This window comes from Daphnia magna, linkage group LG1 (genome assembly GCF_020631705.1).
Source record: "Daphnia magna isolate NIES linkage group LG1, ASM2063170v1.1, whole genome shotgun sequence".
Classification (NCBI taxonomy): Eukaryota; Metazoa; Arthropoda; class Branchiopoda; order Diplostraca; family Daphniidae; genus Daphnia; species Daphnia magna.
The window spans coordinates 4,612,687-4,630,369 of NC_059182.1; the positions used below are offsets into that span (position 1 = coordinate 4,612,687).

Genomic DNA, 17,683 nt, shown 5'->3' on the forward strand with positions numbered 1-17,683 from the left:
TCTGCTGAAACATTTCGTTGTTTTCATTGGGTTCCTTTTCACTTGCCAACACCATGAAAACATGCAAAAGCTGTACGCACTTAAGTAGGCCAATAATCTACGAATTAGTGCAGCCATTTTGCCTTGATTTCAGTCACAGTTATCGATTATTCACTACACGATTTATATTACGAGGAAAAGAATGCGTTAGTGAATGCTTGGGAAAGCAGTGCTCGAAGTAAAGCAAAAAAGAGGAAAGGATCTTTACAGATTGAAGCGAGGCATTTTTTTTCTTTAAATAGTTATGAACAGTTCTGAAGAAAAGTGGGGAAGAAAAACGAAAAAAAAAAAGAAAGGTGTGCATGGATTATGTCGAAAATGGTATGTGCATTTGATAAGGATAGTACATGGTTTTAAAATAATAATAATAATAAAAAAAAAAACTGGTTCAAACTAGTGAAAAGATGGCGCTAGCTCAACAACTTAAATAGAATTGCCAGTCTGGTTTTGCTTTGTTTTTCTTTTGTTTGCTTCAGACAAAAAAACAAAACAAAAATAAAATATTTAGATGCCAGAGCAAGATTTTGGTTAGAAATGTTTGGTTAGAAAGGAAGAAATTGGTTGCAAAATCACTCGAACCAAGGTATAAATAATCCGAACCTTTTGACATTGATGGGTAAAAGGAAATTGTCGTGAGCGACAACATTCTCCGGCGGTTGGGGCGAAACGTTTTCAGCTTTCTCCACAATGTTCTTTCTCTCCATCTTATTTGAATGGTGTAATTCCTGCTGCAGCTGACTATTGGCCAAGTTAACCATGTCCTCGAGTCCCGCGTCATCCAACAAGTTGCTGGCGCCGTTCGGTCCGCTCTCCATCAACCTGTCCAATCGTGTTGGTTTAATCTCTTGAATGAAACCAGCAACGTTCGGCTCAATAATTATACCCGTGGCTTTCCGTGTCTACTGACGAGACTGGATCTAAAATGTACAAACAATCGGTTGATATGTCGGTGATGTAATGCAGATGTTCCTGCCCTGAATCGACTCGAAAAACGCGTTCCGCCGTACAACCTAACCGCGTAAAAATCATATGAAATTCGTGTGCAGTTAAACTGGGCACAACACGCACAATACGTACAGTCAATAAAACACCAATCGGGGCAAAGTTTGTCAACATCGCCGCCATTGGTTGGTGGTGAGCCACCACCGTGAGGTCCGACGGGACTGCTGCTTGTGCCCACTGCTTGTTGTTCTAGAAGATGATTGACCAGCTTGCGAACGTGTTCCAGGACAGCATCATGCGAGACAGATATGCTTCCCAAAGGCGTGGCTATTCGTGTGGCATATCAAACGAGAAACAAATGTTCATATTGAGGTGGCGTTTTGCTAACGTGGTTTCGAAATATCAATTCAAAAATCGATGGGAACCAACCTGATGCTTGCAGGTTTTCTTTATCGTAATGATTCGCTTCGTAGTCTGCCATGCTGATACGCTTCACTTGCATCTTGAGCTGCTCGACGACGGGAGCCCTGCAGATCGGACAAAAGAGACGATTGTACCATCGCGCATTAGTTGTCAATTTCAATCAGTTTAGACACGTACGGATTCGGTTCGAAACCGGCCCTTCTTTTGGCCAACACTGGCGCTTGATTCAGAAGCTGCAATCCAATGATCGATGGATTTAAACGACACGCTTCGCCATCGACCTGCACCGGGATCGTTCTGCGTGTAACAATTCGAGCTGTCCGACACTGCGCCAGGCATGTTCCATGGCCACCGGCTTGTAACAAAGGCTACAGGTTCAAAAATTCATTTCAAAAATTATTTAAAGAGCACCGTCTTTTAAATGGATGAAAATTAAAAGCCTGTTATGTGCATACCAATTGATATGTTTTTAATCCCACAACTTCGATGAGTCCATCGTCGGTAGCTGCTTCTTGACCATGGGCCCGATTCCAGGGGTGCGTACCACCTCCGTAGCTCGGGATGTTTAGGAAGAGAACAGCGTGAACCTTCTGCTCCCTCAACTTGGCCGTGATGTCCTTGCCGTCGCATTCAAGCGTTACGAATTCCGACAAGTCCTTCCATTTGCGCTGCAGCAAATCTTTGCCACCGGCCTGGCCGTAGAACATTTTATTCCGCAATCGCGAGTTGAACTTCTGAGGATGAGCCTCTGCGATTACAAAAAAACAGAGAAAAGCAATTAAATATCTGGGATTTAATTTACATATTTTACTCTTATTCATTTTTTTTTTTAAATATCAAAAGCATAAAAAAGGAAAAATCGTTTTGATGACCTTACCGCGAGCTTCGTGAAAATCCAGCGCAATTTGCGCGTCGACGCCGAACGAGAAATAGTTATTAACAACGCTCAGCGGCAAAGTGTCTCTGCTTGGATGCTGATTGCCCGAATCATCTCCGCTTGGCGGAGCGTCGGGATTCTTTTCCACTTGTAATTCCCAGCGGTCTAGCATCACTGGCTCGGCTTCACCCATCGATGTTAATATCTTGGAAATCGGCTCGTCCGTATAGCCCTAATGCAAAAACAAAAACAAATACGTCATCATTTCAGCGTAAGATAAAGAGCGTCCCAAAATCAAATGGAAAGAAACATTTGTATTTGATAAAATATTAGACATCCTCGTGCGGTTGTTTTCTCCAGGAGCTGACGCAAATTCTTTTCCGAAAAAGAATTGGTTTCGATTTGATTCAGAACAATTGGCCAATCTCGAGCATTCCCGTTGCTTCAATTTCGTTTTGACATTACACACACGCAACTAGCTAATGCTATTGAAGAAGCTGGCGTACTTTTTGATGTGCCTGCATTCCTTATTTGCTCAAATACTTAACAAGAACCCTTTGAAAGGACAGACGAATGCCGCCGCCTCGTCATATTCATAAAAGCTTATCCGTGTTCAGTTGTGTCGCGCATCCCTGGTTGATGAAAGACATTTTTCCAAAAATCGAATCTACTTTGATTAAAAGAATAATGGAATTTTTGGGAAAATTGCCAAGTGGCAAGACAGCCGTCTATTATTGCGGGAAAATAAAAAGGGACGGAGAAGCGCAATCAAAAATAAAAAAGGGATTTCTTTAATTAAAATGTCCATATGTGTTGCATAGAAGAGTATGCAAATCTGGTTAGCGGACGATTCGAGCGTCGCAAATGCAAGAATATGACGAAGAAAAAGCAAAAATTCGTATACATACCCCTCCCCATCCGAGAGCTCTGGCCAAGTCGTTTCCCGTGCCCAGCGGTAGGACGCCAACAGGAGGCGCGGGACTGATGTCAATCTGGTCGAGGATGGACAGGACCCATCCAGCAGTACCATCTCCACCGCAAGCCAATACCCTAAGATTGGGTACTTTGCGGAACATCTCCAATCTGAAGGAGCAACAGCAAGACGAAGGACGAGAAACAAAAATGGGCCCGTTCTTATTTGGTTTTGAGCAAACAATCAATCAATAATTCAATGCAAATCCAATGACCGCATTTGTTCGTACCCAACGAACAGATTCCGTGCATGCATTAACCGTCCATTCCCTTTTTAAGAATGAAACATCCGCTTTAAGAACAAAGAAAAACAACGAATCCAATCGCCGTTCTTCTCAGCGAGAATTCACATCGAAATGCGACCAAACAGCTCGGAACAATGAAATCAAACCACACACACACACGCACAAAAATGCAATTTGAACAATTTCAGTGACACGTGAAGGAAAAACTGCGGCTTTGATTGGTTTTACGTGTTTCACGTTGTGAATGGAAATGTTTCGGAGAAAAAGGTTAAATGCCATACCCAGCACGTGGTCCTCCTTGGGTAAGATCGAAAACTTGTCGTGGATTCAAGAGCCATTGGAATTTCTGCATCAGTTTAGCTCCCTGGTTGCCTCCCGATTTCGGATTGAGGAAGACGATGATTGGCCGACTGCCGGCCATCGGGATCGGCTTGACGACGAACGCCCGCAGGCTGCCGTTGCCCGTGTAACTTTCTTTCTCCGCTTGGTCAGGTTTCTCAACGCTTCCGACTCTCTTGCTGCGGCGCGACGACCCCCGATCTTTCTTGCTACGCGGCGACTTGCGCAGGCTGGATTTGAAATTCTCACGGGCCGGCAATTTCACGATCCAAGATGGTGGCACGATCACCGTCTGATTGGCTGTTCATTGACGTGTTTAAAGAAAGAAAGAAAGAAGAGCTTTCAGTTGATGTCAAAAAATAAGAGATTGCAATCCATTGATTGATGGCGTGCGTAGTTGCATTGGACGGACATCTACCGCCCTGATTGAACAACTTCTCAATTTTACGTACTGAACACGTAAAAAAAGCGACATTTTCGCTGTCACTCGATGAAAACAAATGCAAACATCTATTGTTAAAACATAGCGACATTATTGATCCACAATGTGCACAGCTGTTATCTGGCCGAGAATAGCCGCTGACGTCTGCAAAAGGGAAAACGAGGAAATATTCCGTGGGCTTTTGGCGGTCACGGCTTAGCCGTAAGCTTTTGCATAAGCTCCGCCACTTAAACGGAGCGACGCCAGCCACACACAACCAAGTGAATGCCTTGATTGATATTGATGGTTCACTCGAGTTGAAAATTGACAAGCAAGGGCGGGCATTTCGATGAATTAAAACTTTTCGAGTTGCAACTTCTCACTCCCCGTTTTTTCTCTTTCTACGCAACCAGCGTTTAAATAAGGAAACATTCCCCCCGAAGACAAAACTTTGAACTTTGCATATCGCTCTTCCAACAGTTAAAAAACAAAACACGTACAGTCTCTATTTTAATGTCCAAGAAAAGAACTATGGCGCCAAATTTGAATTCGAAAATGTAACTGGTAGGCTCTTAAACAAACGATCGGTGAGCGATATGAAAACTGTAACCCCCCAATACGTCAGTTTGCTTCGTTCGAAAAAGAGGAATGAAGTGGGGGCAAACGATTAGCTGCAGAAAGAGAACTCACCTAGCGAACAAGGCTCTTTGAGCCGGTCTATGTTGAAGCAGTTCTCCTTGTTGTGGTAAGCAGCTTTGCACCACGAACAGCTTATGGCCACGATCTCCTTGGAACCGAACGACAACTTGGACTGAAAAGACTTTCGAAAGATGAACACATAAAATCAATACAAGAACGAATTGATTATTGTTGTGGGTTGTTTAACTTCGAAATGGTCTTTCGATCCATTTGCGTTAATCAATCGTAGTTCGAGGACCGTGTTGGGTTTGTTTTTGTTTTTTTTTTACCTTGGAACAGTTCTGGCATTTGCCCGTCTGTGATCGACGATGAACCCAATGATGAGTCGTGGTCGTGTTTTCGCGATACTGGCGCAAATCGCCATCCCAAAATGTTGGCCGGCATAAGAACTTCATCTGAGGGATGCACGAAATGTGCGCCACTATGCGGCAACCGGAGCACTTCATCCGCGGACCGCATCTCTAAACAATTTCTTCCATTTATTTCACGTTTCATCAATAGCACAAAACGAAGAAAACATCGGTTTGGAATGCCCCCCAATTGGAACAACAACAAAAAAAAACTATTTCTACTTTTGAAAGCTCAACTTTGAGGTGTTGTCGTAATTCCTGTACGACGCCATCTTGAATTTCAACCTCACGGCGAATGAACTTTGGAATATAAAAGCAGCGAGTCCATTAGAGGAGTGACGTCAAATAAAGACGTAACAAGATCTCGGCTCTTCATATATAGGGTTTAACTCGTTAATGATGAATGAGAATCATATTTGTTTTCTCTAAACAAGAGGGGAGGGGGAAACAGGGCTGACTGAGAGAGAGGACGCAGAGGGACCCCGAACTCATCAGAAAGTCAGGAACACCTGAGTGCACACACACACACACACACAGCTAAACGAACGGCTTCGGCCAAGGCTTTTCAAACTCGCTGCTTATCTGATTACACAACACAATGGTCAGAGAGAATAGAAGATCAACTGTAAATTGCATGCACAACGGGAAAGGCGTGGCTTAGATCCAAAGTCATCGGCTACAATGAAATCCTTAAAAAAACTGGGTAAATAATTCGAGAAGCTTTTACAGTTGAAAACATTTCGATTGGTGGATTGTCGGACGATCAATGAGGCAAACAAAAGTAAAACAGGAAATAGGAACTGTGGACTTACCGTGCAATCTTGGTCGAGAACGTGACAGAGATCACCGGATGCTGATGTGGGCACCCACAGGTGATCGCCGTTGATGGCCTCTTCGGTCCAATCTGGAGTGGATCGTAGGACACGCCTCTCGCCATTCTCGCTCTGGATCACGACTTCTCCCGGATTGTTTTTTCTGCCATTGCGAAACAAGTTTTTTTTTTTTTTAATCAGATAAAAACGTACGATCAATACGCAAAACAAAACAAAAAAAGAAATGGATTTTTTTTTGAAACTTTAAAAGCAAACGGCAATAAAATTCAAAGAAAAGAAGCAAACAATTGGCTGCTTACTACAAAAATCCAGTGCATCAGAAACGAAAAAAAATAAAATAAATAAATTGGCATGCAAATTAGAGAAAGTGAAAACAAAATAGCGGCGCAATAATTCAATATAGAAACTACTGCACAAAATGAAACGGAATTCTTGTTAAATCGAACTTTTTGTTTGAACTTGACGTGAAGTTGCGTTAAAAAATAATAATAAAAATAAAAAGACGTCGAAGACTATGGTAGAAACTCAACAATGTGTGATCAATTTCCTATCCGGTTTTCGAACCCGGATCTTTGGGTTCAGGAAATGATAAGCCTGTGTAAACCAGCTCCATATACTATGTGTTTACTTTCAACTGAACTGCCGCATCTTTAAAAACTACCCTTCCCTTTCGTTTACATTTTGATGGAAATTTGAATTCCATCAGTCTGATCATTTAAAGTAATTGAAAAAAAAAAATAAAATAAAATTTTGTGCCTCGAGGCAAAGGCCGGAAACGATGGAATTCGTTACGGACATCAGAAACGAAGTTCACAAATGCGAAAGCGACGCAAATTAAGTGTCACAAACGGTTTCACCACCAAACCCCCCTTCCCCCCCCCCAACACATACACGAAATAAACGATTTAAAGATCTAAAAATAGTTTGATGGGTGTAGTAGCTGTGTTGAATTTGGCGTTATTCCAGTCACAAAAAAGGAAAAATTTATGGCTTTCTTTTACACGTCTGTTAATGATAGTGATATCACTCCATTGCAAAACACACACACAAAAAAGGAAAGGGAAAAACGACGTGGCCGTTAAGCGCGATAATCATTTAGCATTTGCCCCTCCTTTCTCATCATGATAATGGCACAAACATTGATTTTTCTCAAATGAAGATAGAACGCAATCGGACGCAAAGGGATTCCAGACGTCTTCAAAACCCTCGAGCCCGCAAGCCAAATAAACGAAACCAACAAAAAAACCAAAAAGAAAATGAATGTCAAAAAGATTTTCGTTTTCTTTTTACATGGTAAATAATACACCGGCGGAAAGTAAATCCGCTTCTTCCACGTCGGAGCCGTCGTCTTCCGAATGAGGCGCCACCAACGACTGTGCATTACAATCAACCGCTTTGTGCATCGCCACGCCGCCCCACTATTTTCAGCGCAAGCAAATGACCGAACAAGCACACAAAGCACTAAGGTCAGATTGTGCCCCCCCCCCCTCGTGACTTGCTAGAATCCAAATCTAAAAATCCGAAAAATAACGACAGGAGGTGTAGAAGAAGAAGAAGAATTCCGGGCAATAATCGAAACAAGCGATCGATGCAGCAAAACGCCACAGACCGTGGGTATAAAGGGGGGGGCACACACAGTCTCGCACACGAAGCCACAATTATTTATTCGACTGCTGACGACTGACGTTCAAAAGGAAATAGAAAAAAATTAAAAAAGGGAAAACTCTGGCGACTGAACAGCGAAGTAAAAAAGAAAATGCGTTTTCTAATCTGTCGTCTTATCGTCGTTTTTATCAGCGAGTTCAAACTACAAGTTGCTGGTTTTGGTCGCGCACTTTGAACCCCGTGTTCAAGTTGGAACATTTTTCCAGAGTTCGATGACTTTTCGTTTTAAAAAAAAATTTTAAATAAATAAAATGAATCAATCCAAATCTTATGGTGTTGGTGATGATCGTAATCCATTGCAGAATTCGCGTTCCTTCACATTTTTTCCCCAATAAAATTGAAGATGAAAATCAATAGAAATTTATGATTATTATTATTATTATCAATTGTTCAGCCGGCCATGACGAGGTGACACTCTGGCAAACGTCAAGAGCTCACCAGCTCTAATGAGGTCTCTCTCGTTTTACCCCGTGTGATCTTTCGTCATCTGCTCCGCCTCATCAAATGTGTACAGCCAAGCGGCAAGATCTGGAAAACCATCGTCATGTCACCGCACCCCTCTTCCTCCTTACTACGCAGGGAAAAATAATTAAGGGCGACCTCTGCAATCGAGTCAATATATCGCATACATTCTAATAAATCTCCCCCATTTTCCCCTCTACTGTTCATCTAAAAGGATGACCAACAAATGGCCGCTCTTCAGTTTGGGTTCAGGTCAAAAATAACGACACGTCCAAATTCGTGCGCTATAAAAACAAAAAAAAAACAAAGAGAGAGAAACGCAGAGAGACAGTAACGAATGCGAAAGTGAGACAAACGGAACATCATTAGCTGTGCGCAGAAAAACCAAAAAGAACAAAAAAAAAATGGTGACTGTAGAAGAGACACACACAATTATTAGCGAATAAACAAGATAGATATCGATTCACGTGTATCTAACAAAGGTCTCGCGTGTCTTCGTTTTCCATAGCAAAAGTCCACTAACGTTTTAATGTTTACGTACCGCCTTCCTGCAGTTGTACGAGGGGCTGTGCAAAATGTGAGATTGAATCTTTAAAAAAAAAAACAAAAACAAAATGTGCGTGTGTGCCTGACGCATGCAAAATAAGACACACACACACAAAGTTTGCAGGCACGAATCGATTGCCGAACGACAACATTTGGAAACACACATTTAATGCCCCCCCCCCCCCCCATCCTTCTGTGCCGAATTTGGCTCAAAGATGAACGAACGAAGGACGTACTTGAGCCGCGAAACCCACTGCTGTCTGCGAGCGCTTCCGGCCAAATCGTGATACTCGGTGCGGTGGTGATGTCGGTGATGATGATGATGATGTCGGTGAGCGGTGGGTAGGCCAATTTCGATGGAGCGCGAACGGAAGGGCAAATGATCGGAGCGCGGCCGCAGCGAGTCGCCACTGCGGCTCAGGCTGCGCGAGTTCAACGAAGAGCACGCAGCCAGCGACCTCTGCGTCGACGACGTGGCCGGTGTAGGCGCCAAATTGGCCGGCGATTCTTTGTCCCTGTCCTTGTCGGAAGAGGATTTCGAAGAGTCGTGGCGCCGGAAACGCTGGCGCAAGTGACGCGATTTGTCCAGCAGCAAATTGGCGCCGCTGTTGGCCGTTTTGGTGGCGGCCGTCAGCGGCGCCAAGACGGGCACCGTCAGGTAAATTTCGGCTGGCGGGCTAGGCGAAAGCGGATTGGCTTCCACGTCGGCCTGATCGCCGTACTCGCTCGACGACCCGGTGCACAGATTCAGGCGGCTGTTGGACGTGACGGCCGGCCCACCGCCACCGCCGCTGCATAAATTGTAGCGCGAATTGGACAGGCAAATGGGCGGGCTCGAACTGGGACTGGCTCCAGCGCTCAGGCATTTACGGCGGGCCAGCAACGACGACCGGTTCAAGAAGCCGGAACCGTTGGCCGAACATCGGCCCCCCCCGCCGGCCATTCCGCCGACGCTGACATTGCTGGACGCCATACTGTCGACCGACGTTTCGCTTTCGAAAGAGGAGATGCGCTGGCGGGTCGATTCCGGCAGATGGACGTCCAAACTGAGCTGGAACGAGTACTGGCTCTCGAGCGACGCCTGCTGCACGACGCCGCCGACGCAAGCGCCCGAGTCCACTTCCAGCGAGACGGAAGCGTGCGTTTCCATGGAGGCGTGCGTCCTCGAGCCGGACGACACGTGCCGGCTGTGGTCGTCGTGGCTGTGTTCCAAATCGGCGCCGTACGAGTGATGTCCAGGCACGAGCAGCTCGAAGCTGGGCTCCGAGCCCAGCCAGCCGGAGCACAGCGCCTCCTGGCGTTCCAGTCTCGGCGTTCCGATGCCACCGGGGCTGCGTCGGCCGCCGACGGGCGTGGCCGACCCGGTGGCATCCGACACCTGGTAATTGGTCGAAGGTTCGCTCGTCGACGAGAAAGAGAAATTGAAAGAAATCTGGCAACTGGGCGCCTGATCCGTCCACGAGTCGCCGTCTTGCTCCTCTTCCTGTTGCAGGTGACACGCGTCCGGCTGACATTCCGACCCGCCCCGACGCAAATTCGGGGCCGCTCCCAGCAGGACGGTGGACGACGTGTCGTAGGCCAGGCCGAGGGACCGTCCGCGCCGGATGAGCGCCCTGGCCGAAGGATCCGGAGCCAATTGGTTCTCATTCTCCCGTATCCAGGGCTCCACCTTCTGGCGGCATTCGAACGACTGGCCGAGGAAAGACAAGCGGCTCGTGTCCAGTTCTTCATCCGGATGCGGGTCGTCGGCTGCGCTCTCGCCGCAGCTGCTCGATCCGTTCGAATCGTATTCGTTTTCAGACAGCAGCTCATCGACGGCCGGACAAAGGGCCGGCTGCAACGGTGGGGCGGCCGCCGGAGGGCTCTGCCCTTGCTGTCGTTCGTACTCTTCGACGCACAGACAATGGATGCAAACGGCACTGCCGATGCCGGCCGCGCTTCCGGCTCCTCCGACGGCGCCGCCCAGACTGCCGGCCAGCGACGCATTCCCGCCCAACGCTGGCCCGGCCGAAGTGACACAACTTTGGCTGCTCCTCTGGCCGTCCGACGTGGACGAATGACGCGAGAAGGAGCGACGCAACATCCCTAGGAGAGGCCCCGATCCGCCGGAAGCGACGCGTTCGGGCTGGGCGTTCGTACCCAGGTCGACTGACAGCGACTTTGTCGCTTCCTCCTGGTCGTGCGAAAAATCGAAACTCCGCGATCGAGCGCGGTTGTTGTTGCCGGCCGGGCTGGCTTTGTTTTTGGTGCTGTTGGTGCCGTTGTTGGCCGGCAGGGCGGCCGACTGATCGACGGGCAAACAGAGGAACGTGTGATTCTCCTTCGGTGTTTGCACGGGCTCAGAACAGCGTGCGGATGCAAGCAGCTGCGAATGGCCGACTGGACAAGTGCAACTGGCCTGACGCGAGACCATATCCAAGCTGGATGAACTGGTGATGGCCGGGCAACTGGCTGCCGGTCCGCCGGTGCGCATCTCGACTGGCGTCGGGGTGCGAGACCTGCGCCATGTCGGCGGACGCAATTTTTGCATCGCGTTTTTCTTTTTTTTTTTTCTTTTCCAATCTTCTTCTCTAACAACAGGTCGTTACTGGTGCCACACCTTCTGTCGCCATCTGTGTCTTATCGCACGCACGCACACAAAAATTGTCCATTGATTTTCTTCAATCCTCAAAACTATTTTTTTTAATTTTTTTTATTTGATTATTTATTTTTTCGCAATAACGAAAGGCGGAAACTGTTTAAAAAAAAAAACAAAAAATCAAAAATCAAATAAATGCCGACCTATCGGATGTTTCCGAATCACGTGTTTGGCCTTTGACGGTCAATAGGTACGGCGTATAGGTAAAAAAAAGGACACACACATGGACGGGTGAGTTCGATCAGAGGAAATAGGTGGAAAGATCAATCTCACCGCACCATCCAATAAGCGCTCTCTCTTTCTCTCTCTCTCTCTCTCTCGTTAGTCTTTGACTAAAGAAAATAAAAAAAAAAGGGGGGGGGGGATACTCCCCAAAAAGGGGAGCGTCTATCCAAACCAGAAGTCATCCTCCGTAACATGAAAAAAAAAAAAAATAGAAAGATACACACGTATGCAGCGCTTGCTTGTGCAGCTTTGAATAGCGGGACTAAAAGAGGACTGATCATTAGCCAGTGGTGCGTAGGCACGGTGAGCGCACCGGTACAAAGGCAATTCAAGAGGATTGAAAAAATAATAATAATAATAATAAAAGATTGTGCGTACATACAGAGGGGGGAGCGAATGCGGAGCTGTGTTATGCTATGCACGTAACAAGCCATTGCTATTGGGATTAAATGACGTCATACTTGTGCTTCACGCAAGACTAGTCTCTTTTTCTTTTCGAACAACTTTCGCCCTTTTTCTTACGTATTTAGGTACAAATATATATTTTTTTTAAATTCACGCTTTTCTTCCCTTTCTTATTTCCTCATCTCTTTTTGCTTCTTCTTCTTCTTTTTTCCTCACTTTCTCTCTCTCCCGGATTCTGCGGTATCGAGCCCTTCGGCTTCGTCTTTCGACCCGTTGCCAAGGGATACAATCCAATACTGCAAAAGAAACCATCCCCCCCCCGACCGCGGCTTCCCGATCGATTAATGCGTTTACATCTAAACATCTCTCTCTCCGTCTCCCTCTTTCTCCATTTCCACCTTCAAATCTATCCCAATTTCTTTCTTTCTTTATTTCGCTTCTCGTTAATTTTCTTCTTCTTCTTCTTCTTCTCCTTTTTTGTTTTCATTTAGCTCCCTAATAATGCCAACTACACCGGCTTATGTGTTACGCTAATCAACGAAAGACAAAGCGAAGAACGAAACAGTGTCTCGTGTGACACCGGCCGCAATTAATGAAGCCCCCCCCCACACATCAGGGAGCCAAATTAAGTCTTGATACGATACACTTTCAATGATTATTAGAACGATCAAGTCTATACGCACAACATAAGAGAAATCAAATCAAATCCAAACCCATGTCGATTTGCATTGCCGTAGACCCTTTGAGCAGAGAGTACGCCTCTTCAACTTCAAAATCAGGCCGTTGTGTGTGTGCCGATGGCGGTGAATATGACAAGGTGAGAGGACCTTGTCTTTCAATTCAATAACGGCCTTTTTTGAGTTGACGCAAGTGTATAGGCGAAACAGCCGTATAGGCTATAAAGTCCCTAACAATGGACGACGCCTTCATTCAAGTCAAAGCTGCTTTTTCCCTTTTGAAACTCTCATCTTGGGAAAGGAATAAAATGAAAAAGAAAAGAAAGAGACAAGTGAAAATTGACTGATATGTATATAGAGTTAGACGTATATGGGGTACGTCAAGAAAGATGATCCATTACGTTCTGGGGGGGCTCTTCTTGACATCGTCGACGACGTTACGAGAACAAATGGGCCTCCCCCATGGGGGGGGGGAGGGTTTCAAGATGGTGATAACCTATCAACCTTTTTTCTTTCATGGCTTCCACATCCATCAAGAGTCGCTACAGGGTCGTGTGGAACACGTCTGCCTGCAACAATCTCAGCAGCAAGCCGTGCATTGTCAAATGGATTATATCCATAGGGTTTTAAGGTGGAAATGCGTGGGCCAGCTAATAGATTCTATTACGTTCTATAGCATCAAGTGTTTCAGACAGAATCAAACCCGCTCACGTACAATTTTCACATTGTTTTTGAAACGAATTGCGCGTTAGGCAAAATTTCAGCTTGTCGATGTTATGTAACTCCATCTCTGTCAGAAATGAAGGGCCGGTTGGAACTGGACGCATCTAAAGGTCAAACTACTGGATCCATGAGAATCAATACGTCCAGTATAGAGAGAGAAATCAATTCAAAAAGGATTGACAATCAGAGGTGATTCAACTTCAGTTGGCATTTCTCGAATCTATACAGGCAATCATTGGGATGGATGTTCAATGGTCATTCAGAGCTCTGACTCGTTATATACCCATGAATACAGCCAACGTATTGCTGTTTTACGCATTGGCCTGACTCGTTTTTGCAAAAGCGCATCCACTCGCTGATTAGATCATCGGGTTGAGTTGGCGTACCAAGCAGTCGACCTTGTCTTTATAACCTTTACAAACTACCATCTTTTCCTTGTTGGATTATTCATATTTAAATAGAATTCTGTAAGCCTGACGTAACAAAATTAAAAGAGGACCGAATCAAAAGAAACAAGACGCTCAATTGGATTACGACCATTTTTAAAATTGAAAATGACAATGAAACTTGTTGTTTCAACAATGTATGAATTGAATTGTTTTAATTAGGCCAATTTTGATTTTGGAATTTAAACGACGTTCTTATGCGAGTCGAATGCGTCTCATCTTCGTTATGAAATGCGCATAACTCCCAGTAGTCCCTCTCTCTCTCTGTAACATTCAAGACGGAATAATGGCAGAAGCTCCCGTAGGAGGTTAGGCCTATAAGTGTGTGCGTGTGTGTTTGAATTGGGCCTCTCGTTCTTTCGGCGTTTATGGCTCGACGTCAACTTAAGAGTAAAAATAACGACGACGCGCACGGAGCAAAAGCGCTAAAGATAACGACAGGATGAGACAAAAAAGTGCGCGCTCGTATGGAGGCAGGAAGACACACTCGACGCAGTGCTGAATGAATCACGCTCTTTCGTATTCGTTATCGGGCAATCTTGCTCGCTAACGTCACGTTCCAGCCATTCACCATTTTCGGAGGAGTGCAGCTCCCCCCCACCTTTCATTTGATTGTGAAATGCTCCATAAAACAACAATCAAAACTATACCTGAACTCGATTTATCTCAATCGAAATGTCCAGTCATAGTTCCAACTAAAAACAAAAACTGAAACGCCATTCATTTGTTTGCGGCTCTGTTTTGTTTTTTTTTCTTCAAAAAATTCACCTCCTCCATGTCAACACTAAAAAAAAAATCTAATCATTTAAACGCGTTTAATTCATTCTGCAATAAAAGTGCGAAAAAATTACAGGAAGAAATTCAACTTGACGCGGTTAGGACTGCACGTTAAAGTGTGGGGTTGGAAATGGCCGAGTCACGCACATGTCGTGCTGCTCTACGCAGCGTCTCTTTGCGGCTAGTGGGCGACCTTATCGCTGTTGCTGGAGCGTGAAAGGTCAAAGCAAGAGGCAAGCACGAATCGGATACATTGCTTGATGGAGTGTTCGGCCTGTTTCATGTGCCGTAAGTCATTGGCCGAGCTGACGCGCATCTATACGCTGAGATCGAAAAACAAAACAAGTTGGGGGGCCAGACGAACGCAGATCCGGCTCCCATGACTCATCAATTGCAGTGCGGCAAACTGTTCAATGTCACGTTTGCGTGCCGCTCTGAATCTCTGACGTGACGGCCAACTCTTGTTTGCTTCCTTTTAATTGGATGCGGGGCTACCTCCGCACGTCACTTTGAAAACGAAGCAAGGCCTATCAGCTGAATGCAATCAAATCAGGGCACACATACCGAACACGGCCTTTTTCCGTGAAATTCTTTGACTTTGCAGAAAGGCAAAAGAAGAGAAACAAGATTTTAAAATCAAGTCGAGATTATTCAGTCGTTTCCAAGAAAAAGAAGCGGAAACGCACACACAAATAAAAGAGAGAGAAAAAGACTAGCATGGAAAGGATATGGCTTGCCGCGGCCACATAAGGCCAACTGTTGGGTCATGTAAGTGCGCCTGACCGAGCTCGTGAATTATGGACCAATCGTGACTCGGCAGTCGAGGAAAATGAAGCTCAACATTTGGATGTTTCTTTATTCGTTTTCTCTCCTCTCCAAAACTTGGCCTGCCATTTCCCATCAAGGCTTTTCTTTTTCATTTCCATCATGTCCATAAAAGTAAAAGAGAAGTGCACTCGCCAATCGTTAAAAATCAAGTAAATGTCTAAAGTTTGTTTAGAAAACAGACGATGTAAAGGGCGGTTGGGATTGTGCTAACGATGCGCGTGCGTGCCGATCGTTTAATAAAGCGACAAATCGTTTAAACAATCAACTGCGAATTCGGTAGGATCACAGCAGGCTTACAATGTTCCCCTATCTTATCCACCATAAAAGACGAACAAAACAAAACAAAACTATCGATCAGTAAAAAAAAATTGCGTGATCGATCATTACCCAAACATCATCGCCGATCTCCGTTCAAACATCGAAACGCACAACAAAAAAACAAACAAAACAAACAGCAGGTTGCCTCTTTAAATACAAGGTGGACATCAAATTTCGCTCACTACAACCTTGATTAATAATAATTAAAAATAATTTAAAAAATTAAAAAAAATACCCGTCACTGTTCAATTGTTAATCACGCTGGCTAAGAGATGGCGCCGCAGCTTCTTATGTACTTGCGTGTGATCGTGCCAGCCATTAACAGGTCGTGTGGTCTGAGAATATACAAGACGATGCAACACAAGGGCAGAGCCCATCTCATTAGAACGAGAATGGCGTGTCCCCAAGGCCGCCGACGCTGAGTGATCACGCCAGACACAATAGCTCGGCGACGAGATATTAAACAAGCATTCGTTCCGCACACGGAATTTTCCCTTTTTTTTTTCTTTCTTCCGAGCCCTAATAGAACGACGCTATAGTCCCAACTATATATATATATATATAAGACCACTGAGATCTATAGAGCGGTTTTGGTGCAGTGCGTGCCGTGCGTTATAGCACATACAGCGGGACCGACTCGGATCCATTTATCCCAACAAGACGACGCCTCGGGAATTGCACGACTATCGATTTGCTTTCCCCTCTTCATTTTCTACTTTCTCGCGCAATATTTTTTATTTTTTTTTGTAATAATCTAAAATAAAAAGGAGGTGGGGGAATAGTCTATAATCTGCAGATGGCGTATTTATACGGCAAGTCTAAACGAACGAGTACTTATACAGGGAATTGCTTTGACATCGCGCACATTACGACGATGATGAATGACAATCACAACCTATTGATTCATTCGACATTCAAAAACATTAGGACTACCTATTTTATGTCTGGACGTTGCATTTATTATATACAAGAGCCAAAGGGTTTTTTCTTTATTTCTTTATGTAAAACGTTAAACACATTACGATGAAAGGGACTATACATAGTTGCGAGCTTTATGTTCTTTTCTTCTACGACAATGTGTTCATCATCTAAAAAAAACAAAATAGGCCGGAAGGCCAGACACAATGAAGGCGGGCGTCAAAATAAAAGTAATTAGCCGAAAATCGAAGAGAGCGATGCAAAGTGAAAAGGAAATGAAAGAACAGGGAAAGGCGGACGTTGAAAGCAGCGCGATGACCAGTCAGCTGTGCGACACAGAGCTGTCACGTTAATTAAACAAGGCCCCTGTCTCTCTCTCTTTCAGACGCTGTATAGAAACAAGCAGGCCAAGCGTGTTCGTCTAGACGGGGGACGGGGCTGGATCGTCTTCCTTTCTACCGACGGAGTTGAGCCAAGCGAAAGAATCGGAAATCATTCGTACAAAGATGGGAAAACGAGTTGGTGTCGCTTCGACAACAGCACTTTGTTTTCCTGGAACAGCAGTTTCAACGGCGCCAGCTGTTACACACACCCCCCCAAAATGGCGGAATGTCTACAGCGGCCCATTTCAATTGTTTCCCTCCATTTTCGATGTACGATTTTCAGGTATAGTTATGAATAAAAGATGAAATTTCAATCGATAGCAAAGGCAATTTTCCCTTCGAGGAAACAAGAACATGTCAGTATATGATTCCAATTATGTGTGTGATTTTCAGAAGAAAACAAAATGGCCGTGGCACTAATACTTGGCGCAGTCGGCTATCAACGGATTCATTTGTTTGGCGTTCCAGACAGTGACACACTAAAAAGCCCGTTGGGAGCCTTTCGCCCAATATGGAGAAAAGAATCTCCTTT

The 17,683-nt window shown here is 45.1% G+C and overlaps 1 protein-coding gene across 5 annotated transcripts in view; it reads right to left on the bottom strand.

Annotated features, from left to right (window-relative positions):
* The window catches only part of LOC116930207 (diacylglycerol kinase zeta), a 42,541-nt gene that overhangs the window by 2,354 nt on the left and 22,504 nt on the right, over positions 1-17,683 (bottom strand). For 2 of the 5 annotated variants that reach the window (XM_045174306.1, XM_045174314.1), the window contains exons 4-15: positions 6,120-6,282; positions 5,227-5,418; positions 4,949-5,078; positions 3,780-4,137; positions 3,190-3,364; positions 2,282-2,513; positions 1,860-2,152; positions 1,582-1,772; positions 1,411-1,508; positions 1,117-1,308; positions 923-1,049; positions 640-858 (exon numbers count right to left, since the gene is read on the bottom strand). In XM_045174306.1, coding sequence (XP_045030241.1) covers positions 640-858; positions 923-1,049; positions 1,117-1,308; positions 1,411-1,508; positions 1,582-1,772; positions 1,860-2,152; positions 2,282-2,513; positions 3,190-3,364; positions 3,780-4,137; positions 4,949-5,078; positions 5,227-5,418; positions 6,120-6,282 — 2,370 coding nt within the window. Of the gene's footprint in view, positions 1-639; positions 859-922; positions 1,050-1,116; positions 1,309-1,410; positions 1,509-1,581; positions 1,773-1,859; positions 2,153-2,281; positions 2,514-3,189; positions 3,365-3,779; positions 4,138-4,948; positions 5,079-5,226; positions 5,419-6,119; positions 6,283-9,049; positions 13,979-17,683 lie in introns of those variants that run through there. The other 3 variants (XM_045174298.1, XM_045174291.1, XM_045174303.1) reach the window with 3 other exon arrangements.